Genomic DNA, 24984 nt, shown 5'->3' with positions numbered 1-24984 from the left:
GCTTCTTGGGCTTAGCGGCAGTCTTGGTCGCCAACTGCCTCGGGAAGGACTGACCTATTGCCTTGCCCTGAACCCGAAAGGACCGAAAGGCAGAGCTCCGTACCTTGGTAGGTGCAGAAGCCGAAGGGAGGAAGGCTGACTTAGCCAGCGTATCCACAATTTTGTCCAAGTCTGGACCAAAAAGCAACTCCCCATTACGCGGCTTACCTGGCCCCTTGTGTCCGGCAGCAGTCTGCGGGAGGTCCCGGAGCCACGCTAGCACTGACTCCGGGGTCCCGCTGCGATCCCCGGATCAGTACCGGCGTCTCAGCCCCAGCGGGGCTGTAGGAGCGGCAGCATGGACGTCCAGACGGACAGTCTGATGCTGCCGCTCTGAAGAGTAAAAAGTAAAACAATAAAATCTTCTATCTTCTTAAAAAATAAAGCTTAGGGGCTGCTTATGCAGCCCCACCGCGCCAGGGTGACCCGACTCCGGCCGGACACCAACTAAAACTGAGGTGCCTGTGGCTCGGGGTATAGAGGAGGACGGACCCAAGTGCATCCTGGGAGCAGCAAAGCTTTAACTGCGTGGTGCCCGTGGATCCAGATCCAGCTATACCCAAAGGTCAACCCTGTGGACCCCCTATGGACCCTGAAGTAGAAATCACATTTGCTGTGCTGCACAGCCAATGGACAGATATATCTGCAGATCGTCCGTACACACAGCAGCAGCTGCATCCCCCGCCCACCGGGACCTGCCCGTTCAGTGTGTATGAACGACCATCATCTGCAGAGATAGTCAGGTGTGTACCCACCTTAAGTGGAGGGTTCTGGTGGAGCAGGAGATGCAGTTTCTAGTTGTGGTCAATTAGTCGTCCAGGCTAGAAACGGCATCTGCACAGATCAGGGAACGAACCCAACACAGGATATGACCCCTGCATGTATGGTAAACCTTCTGCGTTAGCCAAAGGTGCCTTGCAGAGCAACACAGTACTTCTGCCCCCACACTAGAGCCCGGCACTCCTCACAGCAGCCCTTCCGGACCCACACTAGAGCCTGGCACTCCTCACAGCACCCCTTCTGCCCCCACACTAGAGCCTGGCACTACTCACAGCAGCCCTTCTGCCCCCACACTAGAGCCCGGCACTCTCCACAGCAGCCCTTCTGCCCCCACACTAGAGCCTGGCACTCTCCACAGCAGCCCTTCTGCCCCCACACTAGAGCCCGGCACTCCTCACAGCACCCCTTCTGCCCCCACACTAGAGCCTGGCACTCTCCACAGCAGCCCTTCTGCCCCCACACTAGAGCCTGGCACTCCTCACAACAGCCCTTCTGCCCCTACACTAGAGCCTGGCAGTCCTCACAGCAGCCCTTCTGCCCCCACACTAGAGCCCGGCACTCCTCACAGCAGCCCTTCTGCCCCCACACTAGAGCCTGGCACTCCCCGCAGCAGCCCTTCTGCCCCCACACTAGAGCCCGGCACTGCTCACAGCAGCCCTTCTGCCCCCACACTAGAGCCTGGCACTCCTCACAGCAGCCCTTCTGCCCCCACACTAGAGCCTGGCACCCCCCACAGCAGCCCTTCTGCCCCCACACTAGAGCCTGGCACTTGTCCCCCTTCACTCAACTGATGCATGCCACCTCTCATGCCAACTGATTACTTCCTCCCACTCCTACCTCCAAGATTTGCCCACGCTGCTCCCCACCTCTGGAAATCTCTCCCTCTCCCCAGACTCTTCTCCTCTCTACAATCGGGCTCTCAAGACCCACTACTTTATCATAGCCTTCCAGCTCCCATCCTAACTTCCTGCTACATGCTCCTTCATCCGTTTACCCCATCTGTGTCACCCCTGTCTGCCCCTCCCCTTTAGAATGTAAGCTCCTATGAGCAGGGCCCTCTACCCTCTTGTGCTTCTCCTTACTTTACTTTCATCTACTTCTTACCCCCCACCAGGGCACCTAACACTTGGCTGCTTACGCTGTTACATATCTAAGTGTTATGGTCACTAATGTAGCAATGTATATTATCCATGTCCTGGTCCTGTAAGTCACTTGTCAAATTATTTGTGTATGTGCTGTGTAAGGCGCTGCGGAACACTTGTGGCGCCATATAAATAGTATAATGGTAGCAAATCACGTGCCCCAGCTGCTCCCGGGGGAGGGGGTCTCTTGTGCATGACGTGGCACGGCCCTATACTATGAGCTGCAGCAGCGCAGGCTGAGACAGGGCAGTGTTTAGGTGTGCTCTCACCAAGGAGCCAGCACCACATCCGATCAATAAAATGAGATGGGCCCTTGTGTACAACACAGATACTAGAGACCTGGTCAGATCCACATCAATACTGCATATTGTTATATATCAAGATTTTTCTTAAGTTTTAATCCCTGTACCAGCACTTCTCACACCTGGTCTTCATTGAACTCAAACAGTGCATGTTTTCCAGATCATCTAGCTGGAGCACAGGTGTTTTAATTGACTAAAACAATAGATTAAAAAAAAAAAAAAGTTGTGATTGAGTGCAGTACAGCCTAAGAGCCTGCAGGTGTCACTGTCATACACTACCTGCACCTTCCCTGGACTTCATTTATAGGCCAGTGATTTGCCAGCACCTGGGCACCAAGTAATATTATTGCAAAAAGATAACAGTGATTCAATAATGCAGACACCAGATGTAAAGGTTTCACTCTGCTCTTTATTAACAGTCCAGTCTCCATGTCCAGTCTTAGATCTTGTTGAAAGCAGCGATGTCCACACTCTGGACCTGGAAACAATGCAGAGGACAAGGTTAGACAAGGACCCGGCCAATCAGCAGCTTCGCTGCGAACAGAAAGATGAGCTGTATATTGTGTATGGTTCTGGATCTGTTCATGGCCGCACCGGCTGCAGTCTTTGTTCCATCTCGCTGATTTCAGAGTATAGCGAGACAAGTGACGCAGCACAACATCGCCATCGCACACAACTTACGTAGTCCTCGAACTTTGTGATCTCTTCCTCCAACGTGTCTGTGCCGACCTTGTCGTCCTCCACCACGCACTGGATCTGCAGCTTTTTGATGCCGTAACCCACCGGTACCAGCTTCGAGGAGCCCCACAGCAGCCCGTCCATCTGTACGGTGCGCACGCACTCCTCCAGCTTCGCCATGTCCGTCTCGTCATCCCACTGCAAACACCACAGCTGGGTTATTTCTGCCCGCTTACAACAATTCTACGCTGGGGAGAGGACGAAAGCCTCAAACTACAAAGACATATCCAAAGCACTGTATATAGCAGCGTTCTGGTTAGGAGACGGCACAGCAGTCCCAAAGGGGGCGCACTGCAGGCACCACATTTGTAGTGGGCGACGGGAGATTTTACCAACAGACAGGGACCACAGTCTGCTTTATGGTTATAGCAGGAAATCTGAGGCCTTTTGTAAAACTTCTTAGATTGCTGGATTTCTGTCTTCCCCCCCCCCCCCCCCGGGCCTTCTCCTGGGGGCACCTGCATACAGACATTGCATTTTTGCACCATTCATCTTTAACCCTTAGGGGGCTCCCGCTTACTGGAGCTCTGCCTTGGAACACAAACGTGCACATCCAGGGGTCTCACCGGTTTCACATCCAGCAAGATGGAGGACTTGGCGATCAGTCCGGGTTTCTTGGATTTTTTCTCTGCGTACTGACGTATCCGTTCCTCTTTGATCTTGGCAGCACTCTCCTCTTCCTCTTCATCACTCCCAAATAAATCAATGTCATCGTCGTCATCCTCCTCCTCTTCCACCTTCACTACTAAAGTCTCTGCAGGGCAGGCAGGGGCTGGCGCACGGGCTGGAAACTGGAGATGGGAGAACACAAACACAATTAGGTCACCTTCACCGGACTCAATGCTGGGAAAGACAATAAAGAGTCAGCTCTTGTTCCTTATTTTCATCATTATTCCTGCACACTTTTCTTGCTGCATTTGTACCTTCTGTATTGATATATCCCTGAATACACAGGAGCTGGGGCACCTGACCACAGCTGGCACACTGCAGACTATAGTCTCTACCCAGCAATAAATCCTCCCCATACAGTCACTTTATGGCGCCAAATCATTTCTACTGCTAATCAGTCACTAATTTACAACCAGGTCACAATGACTATGCTGGAGGGGGAGCAAGAGATTACTTCATTTTAGCGCCCCACATCTGCCTCAAACTTTCCTGTTGCTGGTCGGCAGCACAGGGCGGCGGGACCGGGGGGGGGGAAAGAGGAGGGGAAAGAGGAGGAGGAGGAGGGACCAGGGGGGGGGGAAAGAGGAGGAGGAGGAGGGACCAGGGGGGGGGAAAGAGGAGGAGGGACCAGGGGGGGGGGGAAAGAGGAGGAGGGACCAGGGGGGGGGGAAAGAGGAGGAGGGACCAGGGGGGGCAGGGGGAAAGAGGAGGAGGGACCAGGGGGGGCAGGGGGAAAGAGGAGGAGGGACCAGGGGGGGCAGGGGGAAAGAGGAGGAGGGACCAGGGGGGGCAGGGGGAAAGAGGAGGAGGGACCAGGGGGGGCAGGGGGAAAGAGGAGGAGGGACCAGGGGGGGGGGGGGGAAAGAGGAGGAGGGACCAGGGGGGGGGGGGGAAAAGAGGAGGAGGGACCAGGGGGGGGGGAAAGAGGAGGAGGGACCAGGGGGGGGGAAGAGGAGGGGAAAGAGGAGGAGGCGGGACCAGGGGGGGGGGAAAGAGGAGGGGAAAGAGGAGGGGAAAGAGGAGGAGGCGGGACCAGGGGGGGGGAAAGAGGAGGGGAAAGAGGAGGGACCAGGGGGGGGGGGAAAGAGGAGGGGAAAGAGGAGGAGGCGGGACCAGGGGGGGGGGGGGAGAAAGAGGAGGGGAAAGAGGAGGAGGCGGGACCAGGGGGGGGGAGGGGAAGAGGAGGGGAAAGAGGAGGAGGAGGGACCAGGAGGGGAAAGAGGAGGAGGAGGAGGAGGCGGGACCGGGGGGGGGGAGGGGAAGAGGAGGGGAAAGAGGAGGAGGAGGAGGGCGGCGGGACCGGGGGGGAAAGAGGAGGCGGGACCAGGGGGGGGGGGGAAAGAGGAGGGGAAAGAGGAGGAGGAGGAGGAGGGCGGCGGGACCAGGGGGGGGGAAAGAGGAGGCGGGACCAGGGGGGGGGGGAAGAGGAGGCGAAAGAGGAGGAGGAGGGCGGCGGGACCAGGGGGGGGGGGAAAGAGGAGGGGAAAGAGGAGGAGGAGGAGGAGGAGGGCGGCGGGACCAGGGGGGGGGGGGAAAGAGGAGGGGAAAGAGGAGGAGGAGGAGGAGGGCGGCGGGACCAGGGGGGGGGGGGGGAAAGAGGAGGGGAAAGAGGAGGAGGAGGAGGGCGGCGGGACCAGGGGGGGGGGGGGAAAGAGGAGGGGAAAGAGGAGGAGGAGGAGGGCGGCGGGACCAGGGGGGGGGGGAAGAGGAGGGGAAAGAGGAGGAGGAGGGCGGCGGGACCAGGGGGGGGAAAAGAGGAGGGGAAAGAGGAGGAGGAGGGCGGCGGGACCAGGGGGGGGAAAGAGGAGGAGGAGGGCGGGTCCATCAGGGAGGAAAGAGGAGGAGGGCGGGTCCATCAGGGAGGAAAGAGGAGGGCGGGTCCATCAGGGAGGAAAGAGGAGGAGGGCGGGTCCATCAGGGAGGAAAGAGGAGGAGGGCGGGTCCATCAGGGAGGCGTAGGCAGGGGCTGTACACATAGTAATAGGCTGCACTGCACAGAGACCGCACAATATACACCTCCTCCTCCTCCGTGCTGTGCAGCCTATTGTTATAATGCACAGCCCAAGACCATCTCAAATGTTTGGGGGGGGTTGGCGGGCCAACCCCTTGGCCCCCCCCCGTTCAGACGCCAATGTTTACAAAGTAGCATCTCAGCATAATCTTCCTCAGGGACACTTCTGGAAATGTATCGCTGCACAGAGACCCAGCTCTACCATACATTACACAGCACCTCTTACCATCCTGCCCAGAAGAAGCCATTCCCATCTATACCAGTACTCCCACTATAATTACAGCCACCATCTACACCGCCAGACAGAATACCTTGCACACATAAGGCTCAGGGACCAACACTTCTGAGGTAGAAGATTTTTCAAGTGTAACTATTCTGCTTTCCAGCTTGGAGATGGCCAGCTGCAGATCCGTCACCACTAGACCAAGCAGATAAAGCAATTAGTACAGAAGGTCTCCAGGTAATAAATACATGAACGGTGCTAACGGAAATGCACATCATTAATGCGCCTGCAGGGGACATTCCTACAAGTCTGCAGACGTGTGCGGATTATACATATGATCCCCAGACATCTGTGATACCTTTGTGCAGGCTCTGGTTCTCGCGTTCTAGGCTGGAGACCCGTGACAGCAGCTCGCCGTTGTCCTCGCTGTTGGTGGGCGCAGCGGCCGTGCTCTGCAAAATGCAACAGAGATTTAAAAGCAGGAGGAGTACAAGACGCCAACGAAAAGAGCTGGTAAAAGCTGCAGAGGCGCCAGCCTGACTCTCGCCCAGTGAAGACAGAATGCTGGAAATGGTTCCGCCACTATATTAGACTGTTACACCCCTCAGATACCAAAGCTAAGCATTCCCTGCAGGGGAGGGGGTGCAGAGAGCAAAGTGCTGGGCACAGGAATGAGTAAGTCAGCTGGCAGCACAGCCTGAGGCGCCAGACAGCTCCGGCATTACGCTGCTCACCCGCAGAACAGCAGCGCAGGCCTCTAAGTCTATTAACATGCGGAGTGTGGACTCTGTAGTTTATGGATGAACGGGACAGACAGGAGCTGCAGCCGCCTGGACTAATATAACTAATATAATTGTACATCTCCCTCGGTGCTTGTGTCAGACTCCATACAAAACGTAACTCTGACCTTTACATAGATAAACCCAGCTGTGTACACGGACGGGCGCATCTCAGTGTAGACTTACAGTACGGGGCCCTGAGTGGCTCTGGGGAGGGCTGCCCGGGGCTTCCTTTGGACTATGGAGGACTGTCCTGAGCTAGAAAGGGGAGAAATGTTTCATGAGAGGTGAGCAAGAAACCGGGGGCGCAGGGGAGGAAGAACAAGGCCTCATGCAGAAGATTGGGTTAATAGAAACGTTATCACATACAGCGCAATAACCCGGAGGCATCACACATGGTAACACACGCAGCAAGGCCGGGGAGCAGGGGGATGAATGTGACGCCCAGTGCTGGGGGGATTACACTTTGTGGTGCCCGACTGCACCCTTACCGCGCTCAGACAGGACGCTGCTGACCCGCGCTTCGGCATAAAGACTCCCGTCTGGATCGCTGGGTCGTGGGTAAACCAGTCACATTTCAGTAATATCGCTGAACACAAATCGCAGTGCAACAGAGCACAGAGGAAAATCTATGCGTATAAAATGAGGGAAAATCGCCACAAACACGGGAAACGTTGGAAATACATAAAACAGGTACCTGGACACTACCGCACTGCAGGAGGGGCTTCTATTAATGATCGGGTCAGAGAGTCCCTGCTGCAATGATGGTGGCGAATGTGGCGTAAACCAGCGAAACTTTGTCATTCTCCTAAATTGATTTGGGTGGGGGGGGGGGGGGGTGGAATATTAAAAATGTTCTAAAAAACCTTTTCAATGTACTGCATGCCTAGCTTTAGTTGTAACTTTAAAGCCATTCGGAAGGGCCATTTAAATGGAGAATGTGCACTGCATGTCCTGGCTGTTTGCGCAGCGCGCTGACCGCCGTTGGGCCCCGCCCCCTTGGAGGCTAATTAGCATACTTAACCTAGTTTTGATGCTGCAGAATTTTAGAACTGCTCAAAATCTATTTCCCTAGAAAGCACTGCACATGCAAATCCCTTCAGTCACAAATGTGATGCATTCAGTTATCTGCAAGACAGACACAGACAGACACACAGAGACCCCCACACACACACAGACGACCCCCACACACACACACACAGACGACCCCCACACACAGACGACCTGGGGTGAGACTTCAGATCAGGACTATGGAGGCACTATATGGAATTAGGCGAGACACAGATCGGACATGGAAGACCTAGGCGATTAGGACACACAACCAGAGGCAGAAGCGCGAGATACCCGCTGCAGGACACACAAGGGGTTAGGATGCAGCAGCTCAGCCAGATCTGGTGGATGAGACACATACAGGTTAGAGAATGGCAGCACAGCCGGATGGGGGGTTATGTGGGGAGGACACACTCGGTTAGGGCATGGCAGCACAGCCGGATGGGGGGTTATGTGGGGAGGACACACTCGGTTAGGGCACGGCAGCACAGTCGGATGGGGGGTTATGTGGGGAGGACACACTCGGTTAGGGCACGGCAGCACCGCCTGCTGGTGAGACAGCGGTCTGGTACTCACTCCGGCCAGCGATTTCTGGATATTCTCCCTGGCTCTGGCAATGTCCCTGAGGATTGTGCTTGCTCCGTCCTCCTGTAGCCGGTGCACAAAGAACCACACACACATTGTACATGTTACCAGGAGGTAAAAGAGGAGGAATGAGTTAGCGCAAAGGCTTGATCGATAGCCTGATGGAATGATGTAAAGCTGATTGGGGTGAAACAAGATGCAATCTTATAGAGGACAGTAATAAACGCGTCTCCTGGCCCGAACACAGCCGTCAAGTCCAGTTCCACCTTTATAGCAGAGATTGCCCTTTACCTGAATTATCGGGGTTCCCCTCTTTATCTTGCTCTGAACAGGCCCAGTCTAATTTTTTGTTGCATCGGATAAAGACGTTCGAGGTCTGAAGGAAATACTACCGGTGCCAGAGAGGCGACAAACTGACCCCCAGGGCTCGACTGCGGCCTACTTCTGCCTACAGCACTTTGGGGAGACCCAAAATCAGACCACAGCAGTAGAGCTGGGAGGGGTTCTGCGGGAGGGGTCCCATTATCCAGGTAAGAAGGTGGAGTGTATAAAGGTGGAAATAGCCTTTCATTTTCCTGAGGCTCCAAACTTTGGAAACATGGTCCTCTAAGGAGGCTTCAAAAGAAATATACATACGGTCAGAGCCGGGTCCAACAACTTAGTATTTACTGGTCAGTGACTTGTTGGCCCGAGAGTCCAGTACGGACATTGTATCCTGCAGTTAATGAATGGAGTGATGGGCAGACAGGCAGAGAGCCATTCGCTTGCTGAATATAGAACTTTCATTGCTCAGGGGCTGTGTGGAATAAGACTTCTCGTCACATGGATGTAACCAAATGCTTCCCTAACTGAGGAGCATCTTATGGGACATGCTCCTCCATCCGTACAGTGACGCAGCCTCAGAGGTGGCCAAGTATGGCGAGCGAGAGAGAGAGAACCAGGCAGATGCAAGACAAGCAATCGCCAGCCCCACAGAAAGCATATATACAGGAGCATGAGAGAATACAGGGGTCTTCCTGGGCCAGACTCATCTAGACCCTTATACAGAAGACGCAGAGGTTAGTATTATGCATAAATACTCATTGAATCAGCAAATGGAGATAGAGTCACAGCAATGCGGATACCGGCTGCTAGAGACAGCAGGGGCGTCACCGAGCGCTGCACAATCTCTGCCGCAATAGTCTCCTTTAATGCACGTTAGAGCTCATTCACGCTCAGTGAAGAGAAATCAGATGTGAATAGGCCCCAGCAGCATTACTGTGTCTTATCCAGTCTGTAAGCAGCGTCAGTCAGTACATAGAGGCAGGACAGAAGTGAGGAGCAGTAGGGTTAGTCAGCTGCGGCGTACAGCCGGGATACTCACCTGCGGCAGGCCGTGTGCGTTCTGCTGAGATGCCCCACTGAGGTGCTCATAAAACTGCCTCTCCGCATCATCGTACTTATATTTGTCCAACCAGATGTTCTCCGTGCTCAGGATGGAAGCCGCCATCTTTCTGGAACAGACCAGAGTTTTACATTACACGCTGCATTCGGAGATGGACCCATATAATCCTGCAGCCTCCCCCCTCCCGCCACTCCCAGATTTATGTAACGGCCATCAAGAAATAAACTACAGACTGCCAGTTCCTGGTTACATTATCTGAAGTCAACTCATCCTGGTTTTATAATGCATCTGTAATATTCATATTACTTGTCCAAGAGCACTATATACAATGTCAGCAGATGTATCAAGTGTTTCCGATTCTCTTAGGAGACAACACAAGAGTCTATCGGGGCAATTCAATTCGATGCGATGTTAAGTAACACTGGGAATGAGTTACCGGAGCTGTTCAATTGGCCGCGCTGTTAAACCCGCGATTAGAGGATTTCTGCTCGCACCATACAGCATCGCGGCGGGCACTTGAGACGGGAGAAAGCAGTTTACCGTTATTAAACACCCAGCATCAGGCGCCGTAAACGCCAATTAAGGGCATGGCGCAACGGGGGTAACTGCATAGCGCTGGGCACTCATTCTCAGCGCTATTCAGCATCGCACTTAATAAAAAATGCCAAGATTTCAGCCCCTGAGAAGCTTCCCCCCCTGCTGCCCGCCATATGGGAGGGATAATTAGGTGCGTCCCCCCTGCTGCCGCCATATGGGAGGGATTATTAGGTGCGTCCCCCCCTGCTGCCCACCATATGGGAGGGATAATTAGGTGCGTCCCCCCTGCTGCCGCCATATGGGAGGAATAATTAGGTGCGTCCCCCCTGCTGCCGCCATATGGGAGGAATAATTAGGTGCGTCCCCCCTGCTGCCGCCATATGGGAGGATAATTAGGTGCGTCCTCCCTGCTGCCGCCATATGGGAGGAATAATTTGGTGCGTCCCCCCTGCTGCCTCCATATGGGAGGATAATTAGGTGCGTCCTCACTGCTGCCGCCATATGGGAGGAATAATTAGGTGCGTCCCCACTGCTGCCCGCCATATGGGAGGAATAATTAGGTGCGTCCCCCCTGCTGCCTCCATATGGGAGGAATAATTAGGTGCGTCCCCCCTGCTGCCTCCATATGGGAGGATAATTAGGTGCGTCCCCACTGCTGCCGCCATATGGGAGGAATAATTAGGTGCGTCCCCCCTGCTGCCGCCATATGGGAGGAATAATTAGGTGCGTCCACCCTGCTGCCGCCATATGGGAGGGATAATTAGGTGCGTCCACCCTGCTGCCGCCATATGGGAGGGATAATTAGGTGCGTCCCCCCTGCTGCCGCCATATGGGAGGAATAATTAGGTGCGTCCCCCCTGCTGCCGCCATATGGGAGGGATAATTAGGTGCGTCCCCCCTGCTGCCGCCATATGGGAGGAATAATTTGGTGCGTCCCCCCTGCTGCCGCCATATGGGAGGAATAATTAGGTGCGTCCCCCCTGCTGCCGCCATATGGGAGGAATAATTAGGTGCGTCCCCCCTGCTGCCTCCATATGGGAGGAATAATTTGGTGCGTCCCCCCTGCTGCCGCCATATGGGAGGAATAATTAGGTGCGTCCCCCCTGCTGCCTCCATATGGGAGGATAATTAGGTGCGTCCCCCCTGCTGCCGCCATATGGGAGGAATAATTAGGTGCGTCCCCCCTGCTGCCTCCATATGGGAGGAATAATTAGGTGCGTCCCCCCTGCTGCCGCCATATGGGAGGATAATTAGGTGCGTCCCCCCTGCTGCCGCCATATGGGAGGAATAATTAGGTGCGTCCCCCCTGCTGCTGCCATAGGGGAGGAATAATTTGGTGCGTCCCCCCTGCTGCCGCCATATGGGAGGAATAATTTGGTGCGTCCCCCCTGCTGCCGCCATATGGGAGGAATAATGTGCGATAGAAGCCAACAGTATAATGTGACAGACCGCCTAGTTACCACAGCATGTATAATAAGCTAGAACCACACCATAAAGCTTCTTGGCTAATAGACAACTTACTACTAATAACAGCAGGTCTGACCTAAGCTTTGCATTAAGGGAACCGGTGAACCAGGGAGCTAGTTGTCACACATGGCACCAGAAACCTATTGCAGAGTATAGATATCTGGCACAGAGTTACACCCACTATAGAACAGGTCTATGCATTATTGGGCATGTAACCTGCTGCACACAATATAAACACAGGACAGGTATAGTTATGTGCAATCGTATTATCCACCTACTGCAAACGTCCTCTACATTCCCGACCACTTCCCAGTGAGGTCATACTGAGCCACCCACCCCAATCTATTGTACATCTACAGTCAGGTGCATAAATATTGGGACATTGACAGAATTTTCATATTTTGGCCTCTATTCACCACCACAATGGCTTTGAAATGAGCGGGAAAATGACCCAAGAACAAGCAGGAACTGAAGACATTTGCAGTAGAGGCCTGGCAGAGCATCACCGGGGATGAAACCCAGCGTCTGGTGATGTCTATGCGCTCCAGACTTCAGGCTGTAATTGCCTGCAAAGGATTTGCAACAAAGTATTAAAAAGTGAAAGTTAGATTTAGGATTGTTTAGTTTGTCCCATTACTTTTGGCCCCTTTAAACAGTGGGAGGCACATATAGAAACCGTTGTAATTCCTACACCGTTCACCTGATTTGGATGTAATTACCCTCAAATTAAATCTGAAAGTCTGCAGGTAAAGCACATCTTGTTTGTTTCATTTCCAAATCATTGTGGTGGTGAATAGAGGCCAAAATATGAAAATTCTGTCAATGTCCCAATATTTATGCACCTGACTGTATGTGTGACTGACAGGGGAGCTGTGTAAGGAAATAAAGGGAACAAGAAGGGAAACAAAGGCAACTGTACTGAGCGCTCAGTCTACATTCCTATGAAGAAGAATAGCTGTATTCCTTTACTTAAGAAAAACAAAAGGGAAAGAAAAAATACAGAGTTACATGCACCAGGGGTGAGAAAGGAAAATATTTTAGCACAATAAAAAAAAAAAAACACTAATGGGTTAATGACACTACTGGTTTATGATGCATCCACACTTATATTATACAGCAGATCCACACATCTTACATGTTGAGACCAAAAATGTTCCACATGCAAAGTATATGATTGTAAGAGACTTTACACATCAAATACAGCCCCCTTACCATGAGGCAGCCACACTACAGGCTTTTATCTAGCACACAGGTTCTCAAACTCGGTCCTCAGGACCCCAAACAGTGCATGTTTTCCAGGTCTCCTCACAGAATCACACGTGAAATCAGTAGCTCCACCTGTGGAGCTTTTTAAAATGTGTCAGTGAGTAATGAATACACCTGTGCTCCTGCTGGGTGACCTGGAAAACATGACCTGTGTGGAGTTTGAGAACCACTGACCTAGCATATCACAGGCTCTGTATCTCAGCCAGCTCAGGAATAATGGACTAACTCATAACACTAGCTACCTGCACCTAGACGCCCCCTTACACGTACTCTCTGCATCATTAATAACTCATGTGCCGGGATGTCGGTAACACGGGAGACATGTCACCATGTGATCGGATGCCCCATCCCCAGCTATAGAGCTTAAATTCACCCCTAGCTAGTGCTAGTCGCCTTACCGGAAGCACCATCTAATTTAGGGGCCATCTGCGGTGACTCTTACAAACCATCACATACTCAGAACCATCCCCAGTCTGCGGCGTCTTACTCCCAACAAAGTATTAACGAACTCTGGGAGGGGGGGGGGGGGGGGGGGGGGAGACATACAGATCAGGGTGGAACGGTTTCTGCTGGTTTAGTCCCTATGGACATTCAAAACATCAAATTGACTACAGGACTTAAGCCCCCCCATCGCCTCCTACACCACGACCAAAATAAACCAAGGACAAAAGTAACTACTGATCACCCTTCCAAAATAATGGCCAGCTGGTCCCATAACCCAACACCAGTCAGCTAATTACCCTCTGCACACAGAGCTGCCAATGATCCCTGTGTGCAATGGATCCTATGCGGGTTACACAAATAAGCCCCGCGCCAGCAGAGCAATTAACCAGATACACTTAGGGTAAGAATGGGTTCCTACTTGTCACACTGCCTGGACTTCACCGGCCTGTGGAGTTTGGCGACAGACGACTGGTTGGATTTAGCAGCGCACGGTATGTGATGGCCTCGAGCCGCATAGAAACAGGCTTCAGCTTTATCGTAAGCCGCCTTATCCAGCCACACGGTCTCGCTGTCCGCGTGGAGAAAGTACGCAGGGTAATACAGCGCGTTGGCAGTCTCCTCCGGAATGCTGGACAGCTTCTTCCTGGCAGGCAGCTGCCTTGTTGCGTATTTGCGGTTCCATTTGTCTCGCTTGCTCTTTTTCCTGGCGTTCAGGCTCCAGCTGAGGTTGGGTTCAGCCTGCGGGGCAGACTGTCTGTTAGCAATGTGCTCATAGAACTGTCTCTCAGCCTGGTCATAGGAGGACTTCTCCAGCCAGACTTCCGAGACGAGATCGCGCAGGCCTGCCCAGTGCGGCTTGCCATTCACAGTTGGGTCCGACGCCGCCGCAGGCAATGTCAGCAGATCCTGGGCGGCTGGGGTAGGCGTGGCACTTGCATACCCTTCGTCGGGCGTCCTCTGCACGGATCTAGGGGTACCGATCTCCAGAGAAGCAAGGTTAAGGTCAAGTGCCCGTGGGGCCAATGGAGAGACGAACTGCACGGCAAACTGGCACTCGGCATCGTCAAAGTTAAACTTGTTGATCCAGACGCCATTATGTACATGATGACAAGCCGTTACAACCTTGTGGCAACAGTTCTCCGTATCGGCTTTCCTCGAGGTTTCTCCCATAACTTCCTGCTTCCTACTCACCGTTCCCTTCATTAGGGGACAGGTCTCCGGGGCCTTGGCCTGCTGTGCCGCAAGTCTGACATGATAGGAACATTCTGCTTCATCAAAGACGCACTTATCAAGCCAGACAGTGTCCATCATTAGACCCACCAGAGCGCTGTCCACAATCGGCAGCGGAGATTTGTTTTTGGGGGACCTTCGTCTCCTCTTCTGTTTTTTACCGTTCAATTTTCTCTGTTCAACATTCGGGTGGCCATCGGTGAATTCGGACTGGCCGACACCATTCGCTGCCTCCAAGCCCATCATGGCCGGGGTTACCTGGGTCTCGCAACCAAGGCTTCCACTGTCCTCGCACTTTAGTTTCTCCACCCAGCTGGACTCCACTGGGCTCTGATGTTTCCTGGTCCTCATCTTCACCATCCAGCAGTAAAAAAAACACAACAAGAGCTATAACGCTTTTCAAACAAGACATGAGAGCAGTGTATTTACCAAAGAAGACACAGTCAGATTCATACTAGCATTTGTCTATAGAACCATGGTTTGTTGGTGAGGCCTAGGAAGTCCCAGGGAGCAGCACCCTCAGGACAGACAATTACTAAGGGGACCTCAGAACTGTAATTAAGGCACCAAAAACACCTCTTACAATTAATTCTCTCTTCCCCAACTTTGCCCTGGGATAGGGTGCAGCAAGTGGAGTGACCAGCACGCTAGTCACCCACCTGAGCGGCATGGTCCATTCCTGTATGAGGCATAGATGAGGAGTACATGGGCACAGGTTGGGAGCTGGCAGTAACCGTGATGCCCAGTAAAGCTATTTGTACCCTGTACACACTACTCTTTGGTTGGTCAACATTTTTTGGAGGAGAAAGCTCCCCATACAGTGAAGACTCATCATTCCACCCACCGTTATCTGCTTTATCCAATTAATGGTTTAAGAAAAATGTAAAATAGCCCAAGGATTTGGCATAACTACCAGGTTCCGGGACTTGTAAGATTATGTTTTTGGATGGTAGATATTCCAGAGAAATAGTTAAATTACTCCAAAACAAGTTTAGTTCAATTTGTTATGAGCCAAGAAAGGGACAAGCTCACAGCACCAGGTTCTAACCAGTCACATGGTATGTCAGGAGCACCCTACCGTTTATAGACCCTCCCGGGCGATCCTACGTGTCTTCTCTGGTAAAACCACATCTAGCTTTGCATGCAATGATCTGGAGAACAGGGAGGGAGTGCTCTAGCGGGGCAAACTGAAGAAGGTTCCAGCTCCCACTGCAATAATAAGCAGAAGGCACCCAGGAGAGGTGGAACCGACCCCTGCCACCTCCTCCCTGACACATGGGATGAAGAATGAAACCTCTACTACGGCTGAAGACACTGAAAAGTGACCCGTTGTTGACCAGGACTAAAAGGTGTGATGGCACCAAGAGTTACACAACCATAGAGCATATAGCAGGGCCTCTACTGGCTCCGTCTCAGGGCTAACAGAAGACGTGAAGAGGAGTTGTTCCAAAGGACAATTACAAATTTATACTTTGTTTTTTTTTTAAATATCGTCATCTAATCAATAACTGCAGCAAAGCACCTACCAGGAAACACAGTGTAAGAGGCATCTGGAGAAATCTTAAGGTGCCTATCCATTAGGCGACCTGAAAGTCTGAACGTCTAGCGTTCAGACCTTCAGGTCGCCGAGGTGCGGTGCCCGCACCGAAAGTCATCCATTGAAGGAGCCCGACCTCCTATCTCTGAACATGCTGAACCTGACAAGCGTCGTCAGGTTGACGGGCATGTTCAGTAGACAGTCTGGGTCTTCAAGAACCCAGCGTGCACGCGCATCGCTGGTCCTTGCCGGCTACCCGTTACCCGACTTCGTAAACAATGCGACCAAAACATCCTGGTTTTGGTCGGATTGTTGACAAAGTCGGGTAATGGATAGGCTCCTTTACTTACTGAACAGTCAAAAGACCTCCCAAAGAATAACTAAATGGTGAACGGAGCTTCCCTTTGCTCCAGCTTCCTAAATCCACGATTTATAGAGCAGGTCTGTAACACAAACGTTTCATAGCAATACTTGGCGCCCAGTGACCGCACCAAATGTAGGACGCTGGTAACCTAGGCGTTCTGCACAGCTTCACTTTACGGTTGTGTAACATGGCGGTATGGCTGCTGCATGCGATGGGAGGTACCATGTGCCTATGGCATAGAGGACACTAGGGCTCAGCAGTGAGTAGTCAGACAGATGTGAAACAGGCTGCACGTTGCCAGACATCCAGTTAATAGAACATGCTGCATTGTAGTGTGTTCTATACGTAAACCGGTTATAGCTGCAGAGGGCAATGCAATTATTGATTACAGAACAACAGACAGAAGAGCAGCGAACGGACCCAGGTTCTGTCCTTCGTAATCCGATTCGAGCAGTTTATAGAAACCCCGATATCTAATCCAAGGAAAGATAAATATGAAATTAATGTCCTTATGGGCAGGCACAGCCTGTAGTCATTTGCAGCATACTCTGCTCTTTTAAATGGTTTGCTCAGTTTTTTTGAATACCCCCCCCCTTACATGACATACAGTATGTCTGCATCTTAAGGAGGAACATGAATGAAATCCTCCAGCAGACAGGCATCTGTAACCGAACCATGCCCACACTAAAGCTGGGTACACACCTGGCTGGCCTAATGATTGGCAAGTGCAAACACGCTTACCAATCATTCGGCCAATGTGTGTGGCCAGCAGCAGTCATTTGAAAATGCCCACTACCTTGTGACGTCATTTAATGAAAGACTTCTGCGGGCGACATATCGGGAAGTCGGTCATACAGACAGCACATGAAACGATGCATCTGCTAGATATATCGTCATCAGCCATGCTGCAGGGCCAATCCGATATGTCTGATCGACATCGTTCACAGGCATATAGGGTACAGACACCCGCCGATGATAGAACGATATCTCATTCCTCGCTAGATCAAACAATATATCGTTCAGGTGTGTACCCAGCATATGACGTGCAGCTAATGAACCACCTCAAAGGACAAATACATCAGACCGTGGGCAAATACTGATATCATCGCCTGGTCACATCTGTCTCACTAAACTCTCCGGGGCCAGGGGAATGGAGCGAGCGCAGGATGAGGCGTGACGGGATGGACGACAGACATGCCGACATACATGCAGAACATACTCACTCTGTACCGGAGGAGTACTGAACACCAGAGCCAGCGTGAAAGAGAAGAGGCAGGTTAGACCAGAGCACACAGCACACAGTGTAATAACTAGGTGACACAACCAGTGCGGGTCCACATCATGCAAGTGACCAGAGAGGAAAGAGTTAAAGACACAGAAGAGCACAGAGCAAAGATAACACCCATCATGGCCCCATCTATCCCATTCAGTGCAGACATTCAGCTGGAGAGCTCCTTTCCTCTTCATAAGTTGCTGCAGGGACTGTGGATCTATTTACTAATCTGTAATAAGAGAAAGTGAACGGTGATAAGGTACCAGCCAATCAGCTCCTGCCGTGTCACAGGCTGTGTTTGAAAAATGGCAATAAGGAGCTGATTGGCTGGTACCTTATCACAGCTTAGTAAATAGACCCGTATCCCCAGACGTACCATAGAAAGTATATGTGAGCCCTACGTCGTCACCAGTTCTTCCTCCAATATGGCCACTAACCTGGCACTTCTCAGTGATCATACCGACAGCTGCAATCAGACCACTGTCATTATTACAGGTTCACTAATAAATGTGTTACTGCAGCTGTTATAGCAAAATCAATGGAGGGACCCCCAGTGCTTCCCTTCTACTATTATGTGTGCTCCTGTGGGGTATAAATGTCCAGGTAAGTGAGTAACAGTAATGACGGTAAGGAACCAATGTTATTCACAGTAAGTGCTCATATCTGTATCCTGCTCCAGCATAGTATTAGCCCATTCCATTATTATACCCCCCATTCCCTCTCCAGCTCCAATTCCCAGCGGCAGTATTCCAGGGGTAAAAATTAATCATTTAAGAATATGGAATGGTGCAAGACCCCGACCTTAACTGCCCCCTCCCATACAGACCTGCCTGACATACCCCATCCCCAACCACTAACCACCCCATTCCATACAGTCCTGTCTGACATACCCCATCCCCAACCACTAACTGCCCACCCCAAATACAGTCCAGCCTGACATACCCCATCCCCAACCACTAACTGCCCACCCCAAATACAGTCCAGCCTGACATACCCCATCCCCAACCACTAACTGCCCCCCCCAAATACAGTCCAGCCTGACATACCCCAACCACTAACTGCCCCCCCATACAGTCCAGCCTGACATACCCCATCCCCAACCACTAACTCCCCCCCCCACATACAGTCCTGCCTGACATACCCCAACCACTAACTGCCCCCCCCATACAGTCCAGCCTGACATACCCCAACCACTAACTGCCCCCCCATACAGTCCAGCCTGACATACCCCATCCCCAACCACTAAGTGCCCCCTCCCATACAGTCCTGCCTGACATACCCCATCCCCAACCACTAAGTGCCCCCCCCCCATACAGTCCAGCCTGACATACCCCAACCACTAACTGCCCCCCCCCCCATACAGTCCTGTCTGACATACCCCATCCCCAACCACTAACTGCCCCCCCCCAAATACAGTCCAGCCTGACATACCCCAACCACTAACTGCCCCCCCATACAGTCCAGCCTGACATACCCCATCCCCAACCACTAAGTGCCCCCTCCCATACAGTCCTGCCTGACATACCCCATCCCCAACCACTAACTCCCCCCCACATACAGTCCTGCCTGACATACCCCATCCCCAACCACTAAGTGCCCCCTCCCATACAGTCCTGTCTGACATACCCCATCCCCAACCACTAACTGCCCCTTCCCATACAGCCCTGCATGACATACCCCATCCCCAACCACTAACTGCCCCCACCCATACAATGACCTATCTGACATACCCCAACCACTAGCTGCCCCCTCCCATACGCGCCCCGGAGCAGGACGGCTGGGGTACCCCGGGCCCGGGACTCACGGTGCTGCAGCCGCTGCTGTGTCAGGACTCGGAGAGTGGGAGGGAAAGGCCGGACCACGTGACCCGCTGCACGGCTACACGCCGCAGGCGCTACCACCGCGACACTGGCCGGGGGGGAGCATCGACGTACAAACAGGGATGGGAAACAGTGTTATCCATTAGAGCCACCCGCTGTCCACATAAGCAGCATTTATAACACAACATCGCCCTATTCCGCCATCATCTAGCGTCTCTCACGCCTGTGTGCGACTGGCGAGATGGTAGCGTCCGCGGCGCAGCCGGTCATGGCGCATGCGCAGAGCGCACCTCGCAGTCCCTTCAGTATCAGGCGCAGACTCAGCCTGCTGTGCTCACTGCGCATGCTCCTACTGTGCAGGCTCCCTCCCTGGTCCGCTGAGTTGGGCTCTGTCTGGGTGGGAGGGGGTGAGAGGAGACAAAAGGGAGACAGAGCTGGATGTAAACACAGCTGGAGACTGGGTCCCTGGCTGTCATCACACTGGGCATGAACCTGGCATCCAGTTCAGCCTCCAGCATGCCAAGGTGACTGGTCAGCAACACACTGGTCTTACCTGGGCATGAGTTGCCCGGCCGGCACTGTACTTGGGAACCACCTGTGGGTGCCAGCGTGACGGGCATTCCACACCAGCGACATGTCCTGCCAGGGGAAGCAGATGCTGGAGGGTGTGGAGTGCACGCCCACCATGGTGAAGATGGCATTTCGCAAGGCGTACTCCATCAAGGACAAGCTGGAAGCCATTGAGCGAGTGAAGAACGGGGAACGGCAGGCCAGCGTATCAAGGGACTTTGGGGTGCCAGGGGGAACTCTTCGGGGGTGGCTGAAGGATGAGCAGAAGCTCAGATGGTTCCTGGACCAGCTTGGCGGAGATGTGGGTACACAGAGGAAAAAGATGCGCCTGGCCAACGAAGAAGAGATTGACAGGGCTGTGTACTCTTGGTTTATCACTTTACGCCAACAGGGCATCCCTCTTTCCGGACCTATTATCCAGACACAAGCCGAGGCTTTTGCCAAGCAGATTTATGGTGAGGAATGTACATTCAAGGCAAGCCATGGATGGTTCTGGCGCTGGCAGAAAAGGCATGGCATTTCCAGCCAACGCATCTACGGGGAATCGGAGGTCAGGTCGGCCGATATCGACCCAGTTCTAGTCTACCCAGAAAAATCCAAAACCCCGTCCAGTGACGGTGGCTATGGTGATGAACAGATATACAACGCCAACATTACGGGATTGTATTGGAAGCTGCTTCCAGACCAGACCCATGAGATGGTAATAGCCAGGCAGCCGAATGGTTACAAGAAGGTAAAAGACCGCGTGGCTATTCTTTTGGCTGCAAACCTCACCGGCAACCATAAGCTAAAACCATTGGTTGTCGGGAGGCTGAATGATCCACAAAGCCTTCGCCACCACAATCAAGATAAGTTCCCTGCAGTCTACAGGTACTGCAAGCATGCCTGGGTGACCACAGAGCTACTGAGAGAATGGTTTTTCGAGGAATTTGTGCCTGGAGTAAAGCGATATTTGAGGCGGTGTCTCCAGCAGAAAGCCGTCCTGCTGGTGAACCAAGGCCCTGGAAAGCCACCCGACGAGGAGCTTCAGACCCCCGATGGCAATATCCGAGTCTTGTTCCTTTCCAAGACCACCAGAAGTAAGATCCCGTCTATGGACCAGGGGGTGCTATCTTCCTTCAAGCAGCTCTACAAGCGGGAGCTTCTGAGGCTGGTGGTAACTTGCGACAGCTCTCCCTCTGATTTTTCGAAGTCTTTTATGCTAAAAGACATGATCTACCTGGCAGGCCAGTCGTGGAACATGATACAGGCTGGAAGTATTGAGAAGTGCTGGCTCCTTGGCCTTCGAGCTGCCTTTGAGAGCAGCGCCATCGCAGAGACCGTTGGAGATGAGTATAGTAAAGTCTTTTCTGACTTGACCAGTCTTGCTGCACTGGTTTACAAACGTATGGCCCCCGAGGATGTTGCAGAATGGGTGCACCTCGATGACTCCATCCCAGCTGTGGAGCAGTCGTTGGAGGACAGAACTACAGACTTGGGCAGCGCACCCCCGGCGGCCAGGGACTGCCAGGGTATTGGAGACACCAGTGACGATGAGGGAGAGGGTGACTTAGTACCAACTGCTGCAGAGGCCATTCAAGGGCTGGAGACTGCTTTACGCTGGCTGGAAGCCCAGGACCCGCAGAATGTGGGCCCATTGAAAATAGTGCAATTACGTTCCTTAATAAGCACAGCCCAGCGCCTCCAAAAGACCGAGTCACAAACCAAAGCCACAGATTGCAGCGGCAGCTCCTAAGCCACAGGGGAGAGTAGTCTGGGAGACAGGTCTCACCTTACGTAGTGGTCATCACACTATAGCGATATATATACAGTATATATCACAACGTGGCAGCGATAAGCATTTTTGTACTGTAGCTCCACTAGAGATTCCATTGCACTACATCACGCAGCCACCAGTACACTTACTCACTGCATTTATCTGTAAACTTTGACTTGTTGACTAGTGTTAGGTTCCACAGGATCTGTGTCTGTCTCCTTTGTCTACCGGGGTGTAAAAGCAAATCAGTGCAGTGTATCTTTATTTATTTAGTTTTTCTGCAGGTTGGCAGAAGAGCTGCCGCTTAACGTGAGATTCCGTCTTTCAGCCAGTGACCGGAATGATATAGGCAGAGGTTTTGACTTTTCCAAAATGGGCTGTGTTTACGCAGATCGAGCGTCTGCTTGCCATTGCGCCAGCGTGTAAGCCGACCTGCGCACGCGCAATTGTTTTGCAACTACTCTTGCACGGAGGATTCATTCGCAAAGTGAGTGACAGGTAGTCAGCATTTGGGGGAGGTAACGGGGGGGTGGTTAGGCAAACGCAGGCGTTTCATGGGCGTGTATATATTAGCCACTGCGCTCTCCTTTGCAGCATGAGAGCTGGTCCTACTTGCCGCATAAGCTGCGTGGCTGCCTGATGTGCGTCGATGTTACCGATGTTTACGATGGTGTGTGACATCAGACGGATATGAGAAGGCAGCAGTGATCCTCCCTATGTGGGTGCTTGAGGTTTGGTTACATTTTAAGTTAAAGGAGATTCGGACAGAGGTAACTGAGAAGCGATTTTGTTCCTGTCTGTACATTATACCAGTTTGCAGATATATTTAAACCTTCACATTTCTGCATTTGTACGTGTATTCTTGATGTGTTTGCTAAATGCATTGATCTAGGTTTATTTTTGGAAGCCTTCTGTGCTTTTCACTCATGTCTCTATGTGATCAAATTTACCATATAAAAGACTCGGCATACAGTTGCATTCACTGCTGTTGGCAGAGCTCAGGGAAAGGAAATGTAACGACTCCCCGGGGGGCATGTAATAGGGTCACCGATCACAGAAGTGGGGGGCATGTAATAGGGTCACCGTTCACAGAAGTGGGGGGCATGTAATAGGGTCACCGTTCACAGAAGTGGGGGGCATGTAATAGGGTCACCGTTCACAGAAGTGGTGATTTTTTTTATCTATCTTCCTGCAGGATTCAATAAAAGCCATTTTTGTTATAGGTAAAACCATCCTGGTGTTGCCTATTTAAAAAAAAAAAAAAACCTGTGACTTCAAATCTTGCAGCAAAATCTGCCACTTTTAAAAACTGGCCCCATATTACATTTCTCTCTGCGTGATGATAAAAAAACATGGCTGAAACACACAGGAGCAAGAAATATCCACACACTTATTGTAGAAGGTAATAATTCCGAGTAGAAATGACAGCGCTGCTCACTGATCCGGATGTCGGGAAATGCACTTTTCTGTCATAAACTGTTGCCCACATTTCAGTTTAGATTTGATTTACATTTAGATTGCGAGTAAAACACATTTAAAGCATTTTTATTTAGCGATAAGTCTATGGGCCTGATTCTGCAAGGATCACAACTACGATTATGCACACAATCGGCACATTGCTGCATTCTGTGCATGCGCGAACATTCCACTGCGATCGGGACATAGGGCCTGATTCAGAGACGTATGCTAACCCGATGGTTAGCGCACATCTCCGATGTTTGGAGGACTGCGCATGTGCGGCCCTCCGACTGCGAGCCCACTCGCAGTGTGTCCCAGCCACAGCCTGATTGACAGGTTGCGGCGTTTGGGAGGCAGAGCGGGGGCGTTCCCTGGCAGCGTTCCTAGGTGCACGCAGACTTCCTGACCTCACAAGCTGCCAGGAACCCGGCCAGGCTGCGAGAAGCTTTAGCTCCCACAGCCTGGCCAATGGAACATCGACAACAATCGCTACCGATGGTTGCGATTGTTTGAATGGTGACCCCAGTCTGCGACCTCAGTCGTAGCGCTGGGATCACACAAATGCTGCAAGGTGGTGTCTGGCTCCTCCCTCAGAATTTGCATTTTAAATGGACGGAATTGCACAGCCGCTTGTGTGCGTCCTCTGTGCCGCTGTGCAATTCCGTCCATCTGTGAATCAGGCCCAGAGATCGCAGTGGCTACGCAGACCCATAGAGTGATAGGAAGTACCGTTTGGGGGGGTGGTCGGCGGAATGCAGGCGTGCCAGTGCGTTTGAACGCTGTTGCATGGGCGTGCATAAATTATCCCGTGATGTGGTACGCAGCTTGTGTACACATAGCGTGCGCTGAGGTTAGCAATTTCTGAGTAAGGTCAGAGCTTGTACAAGTGTACATGAGGCTGCGATATTACTCCATGGTATCGATGGTTTCACAGTCTTGCTAAGTATAACGGATGTGTGTAAGGTAAGGTGGGCGTCCTTATGTAGTGCTGCAACGGCAGCATAGCGATCGCAATGGATTAGCATATCATCGCAGTGAGACTGCGTGTGTAATCGCAGCCGCAATCCTTGCTGAATCAGGCCCTGTATACAGGCCATACGGGGCCTCCTCCATAACAGTCCTGTGGGTTTTATCTATGCAGAGACATTGGCTGAAGTATAAAAGGCACAACCAGGTTACGCCATTGTATCTAGGCCTGTATTTTGGCGCCGTTGGGTATGAGGCCCCAATGCTGGTGTCACATGGGTGAAGTCTGCGGAATCCGCTAGGTGCTGGCACATTTCTGCTCTCTAAGCATCTAAAACACCTGTTGCATGTAGCGTTTCCTAATACATATCATTTATTGTCTTTACAGTGAAGCGCCGTGCATTATTTAATAGTGACGTGTAGAAATAATATTTATAAAATCAGCCATCTAGAACCATGTTCTACCCACAACTGCCCAGTGCAGGGTTTGGATTCTGGATTATCGGGGTTTGTGGGAGGACGCTGGTTTCCTTTTGGCTGGTGTTACAAGGGATATCTTACTGTCAGCTTGTAGGAAAACGCTAGTTCTTTCTG

General features: G+C 52.1%; 2 protein-coding genes across 5 annotated transcripts; one reads left to right on the top strand and one right to left on the bottom strand.

The window, feature by feature from the left end:
• Positions 1-2652: 2652 nt before the first annotated feature.
• On the bottom strand, positions 2653-14997 carry LOC148477127 (uncharacterized). Of its 4 annotated transcripts, XM_088457196.1 has the most exons (9): positions 13835-14997; positions 9682-9811; positions 8310-8381; positions 6870-6941; positions 6263-6356; positions 5993-6099; positions 3568-3792; positions 2945-3139; positions 2653-2741 (listed from the first exon to the last, which is right to left on the bottom strand). In XM_088457196.1, the coding sequence occupies exons 1-9, from the start codon at positions 14995-14997 to the stop codon at positions 2703-2705; spliced, it is 2097 nt and encodes a 698-aa protein (XP_088313322.1). In that variant the 3' UTR covers positions 2653-2702. The 4 variants fall into 4 exon arrangements, with proteins under 4 accessions (XP_088313322.1, XP_088313323.1, XP_088313324.1 ...); XM_088457197.1 differs by lacking the exon at positions 6870-6941; XM_088457198.1 differs by lacking the exon at positions 8310-8381.
• A 4993-nt stretch (positions 14998-19990) lies between these two features.
• Positions 19991-23052, top strand: TIGD5 (tigger transposable element derived 5). The gene has a single exon (XM_088457185.1). It carries the CDS (start codon positions 20275-20277, stop codon positions 21943-21945), a length of 1671 nt encoding a protein of 556 aa, XP_088313311.1. The 5' UTR covers positions 19991-20274; the 3' UTR covers positions 21946-23052.
• Positions 23053-24984: the final 1932 nt, after the last annotated feature.

The sequence above is a fragment of the Taudactylus pleione genome, unplaced genomic scaffold (assembly GCF_031769625.1).
Source record: "Taudactylus pleione unplaced genomic scaffold, aTauple2 ptg000744l, whole genome shotgun sequence".
Taxonomy (NCBI): domain Eukaryota; kingdom Metazoa; phylum Chordata; class Amphibia; order Anura; family Myobatrachidae; genus Taudactylus; species Taudactylus pleione.
Note: the sequence above shows the minus strand (reverse complement) of the source record. Positions and strands in the feature narration are given on the sequence as shown.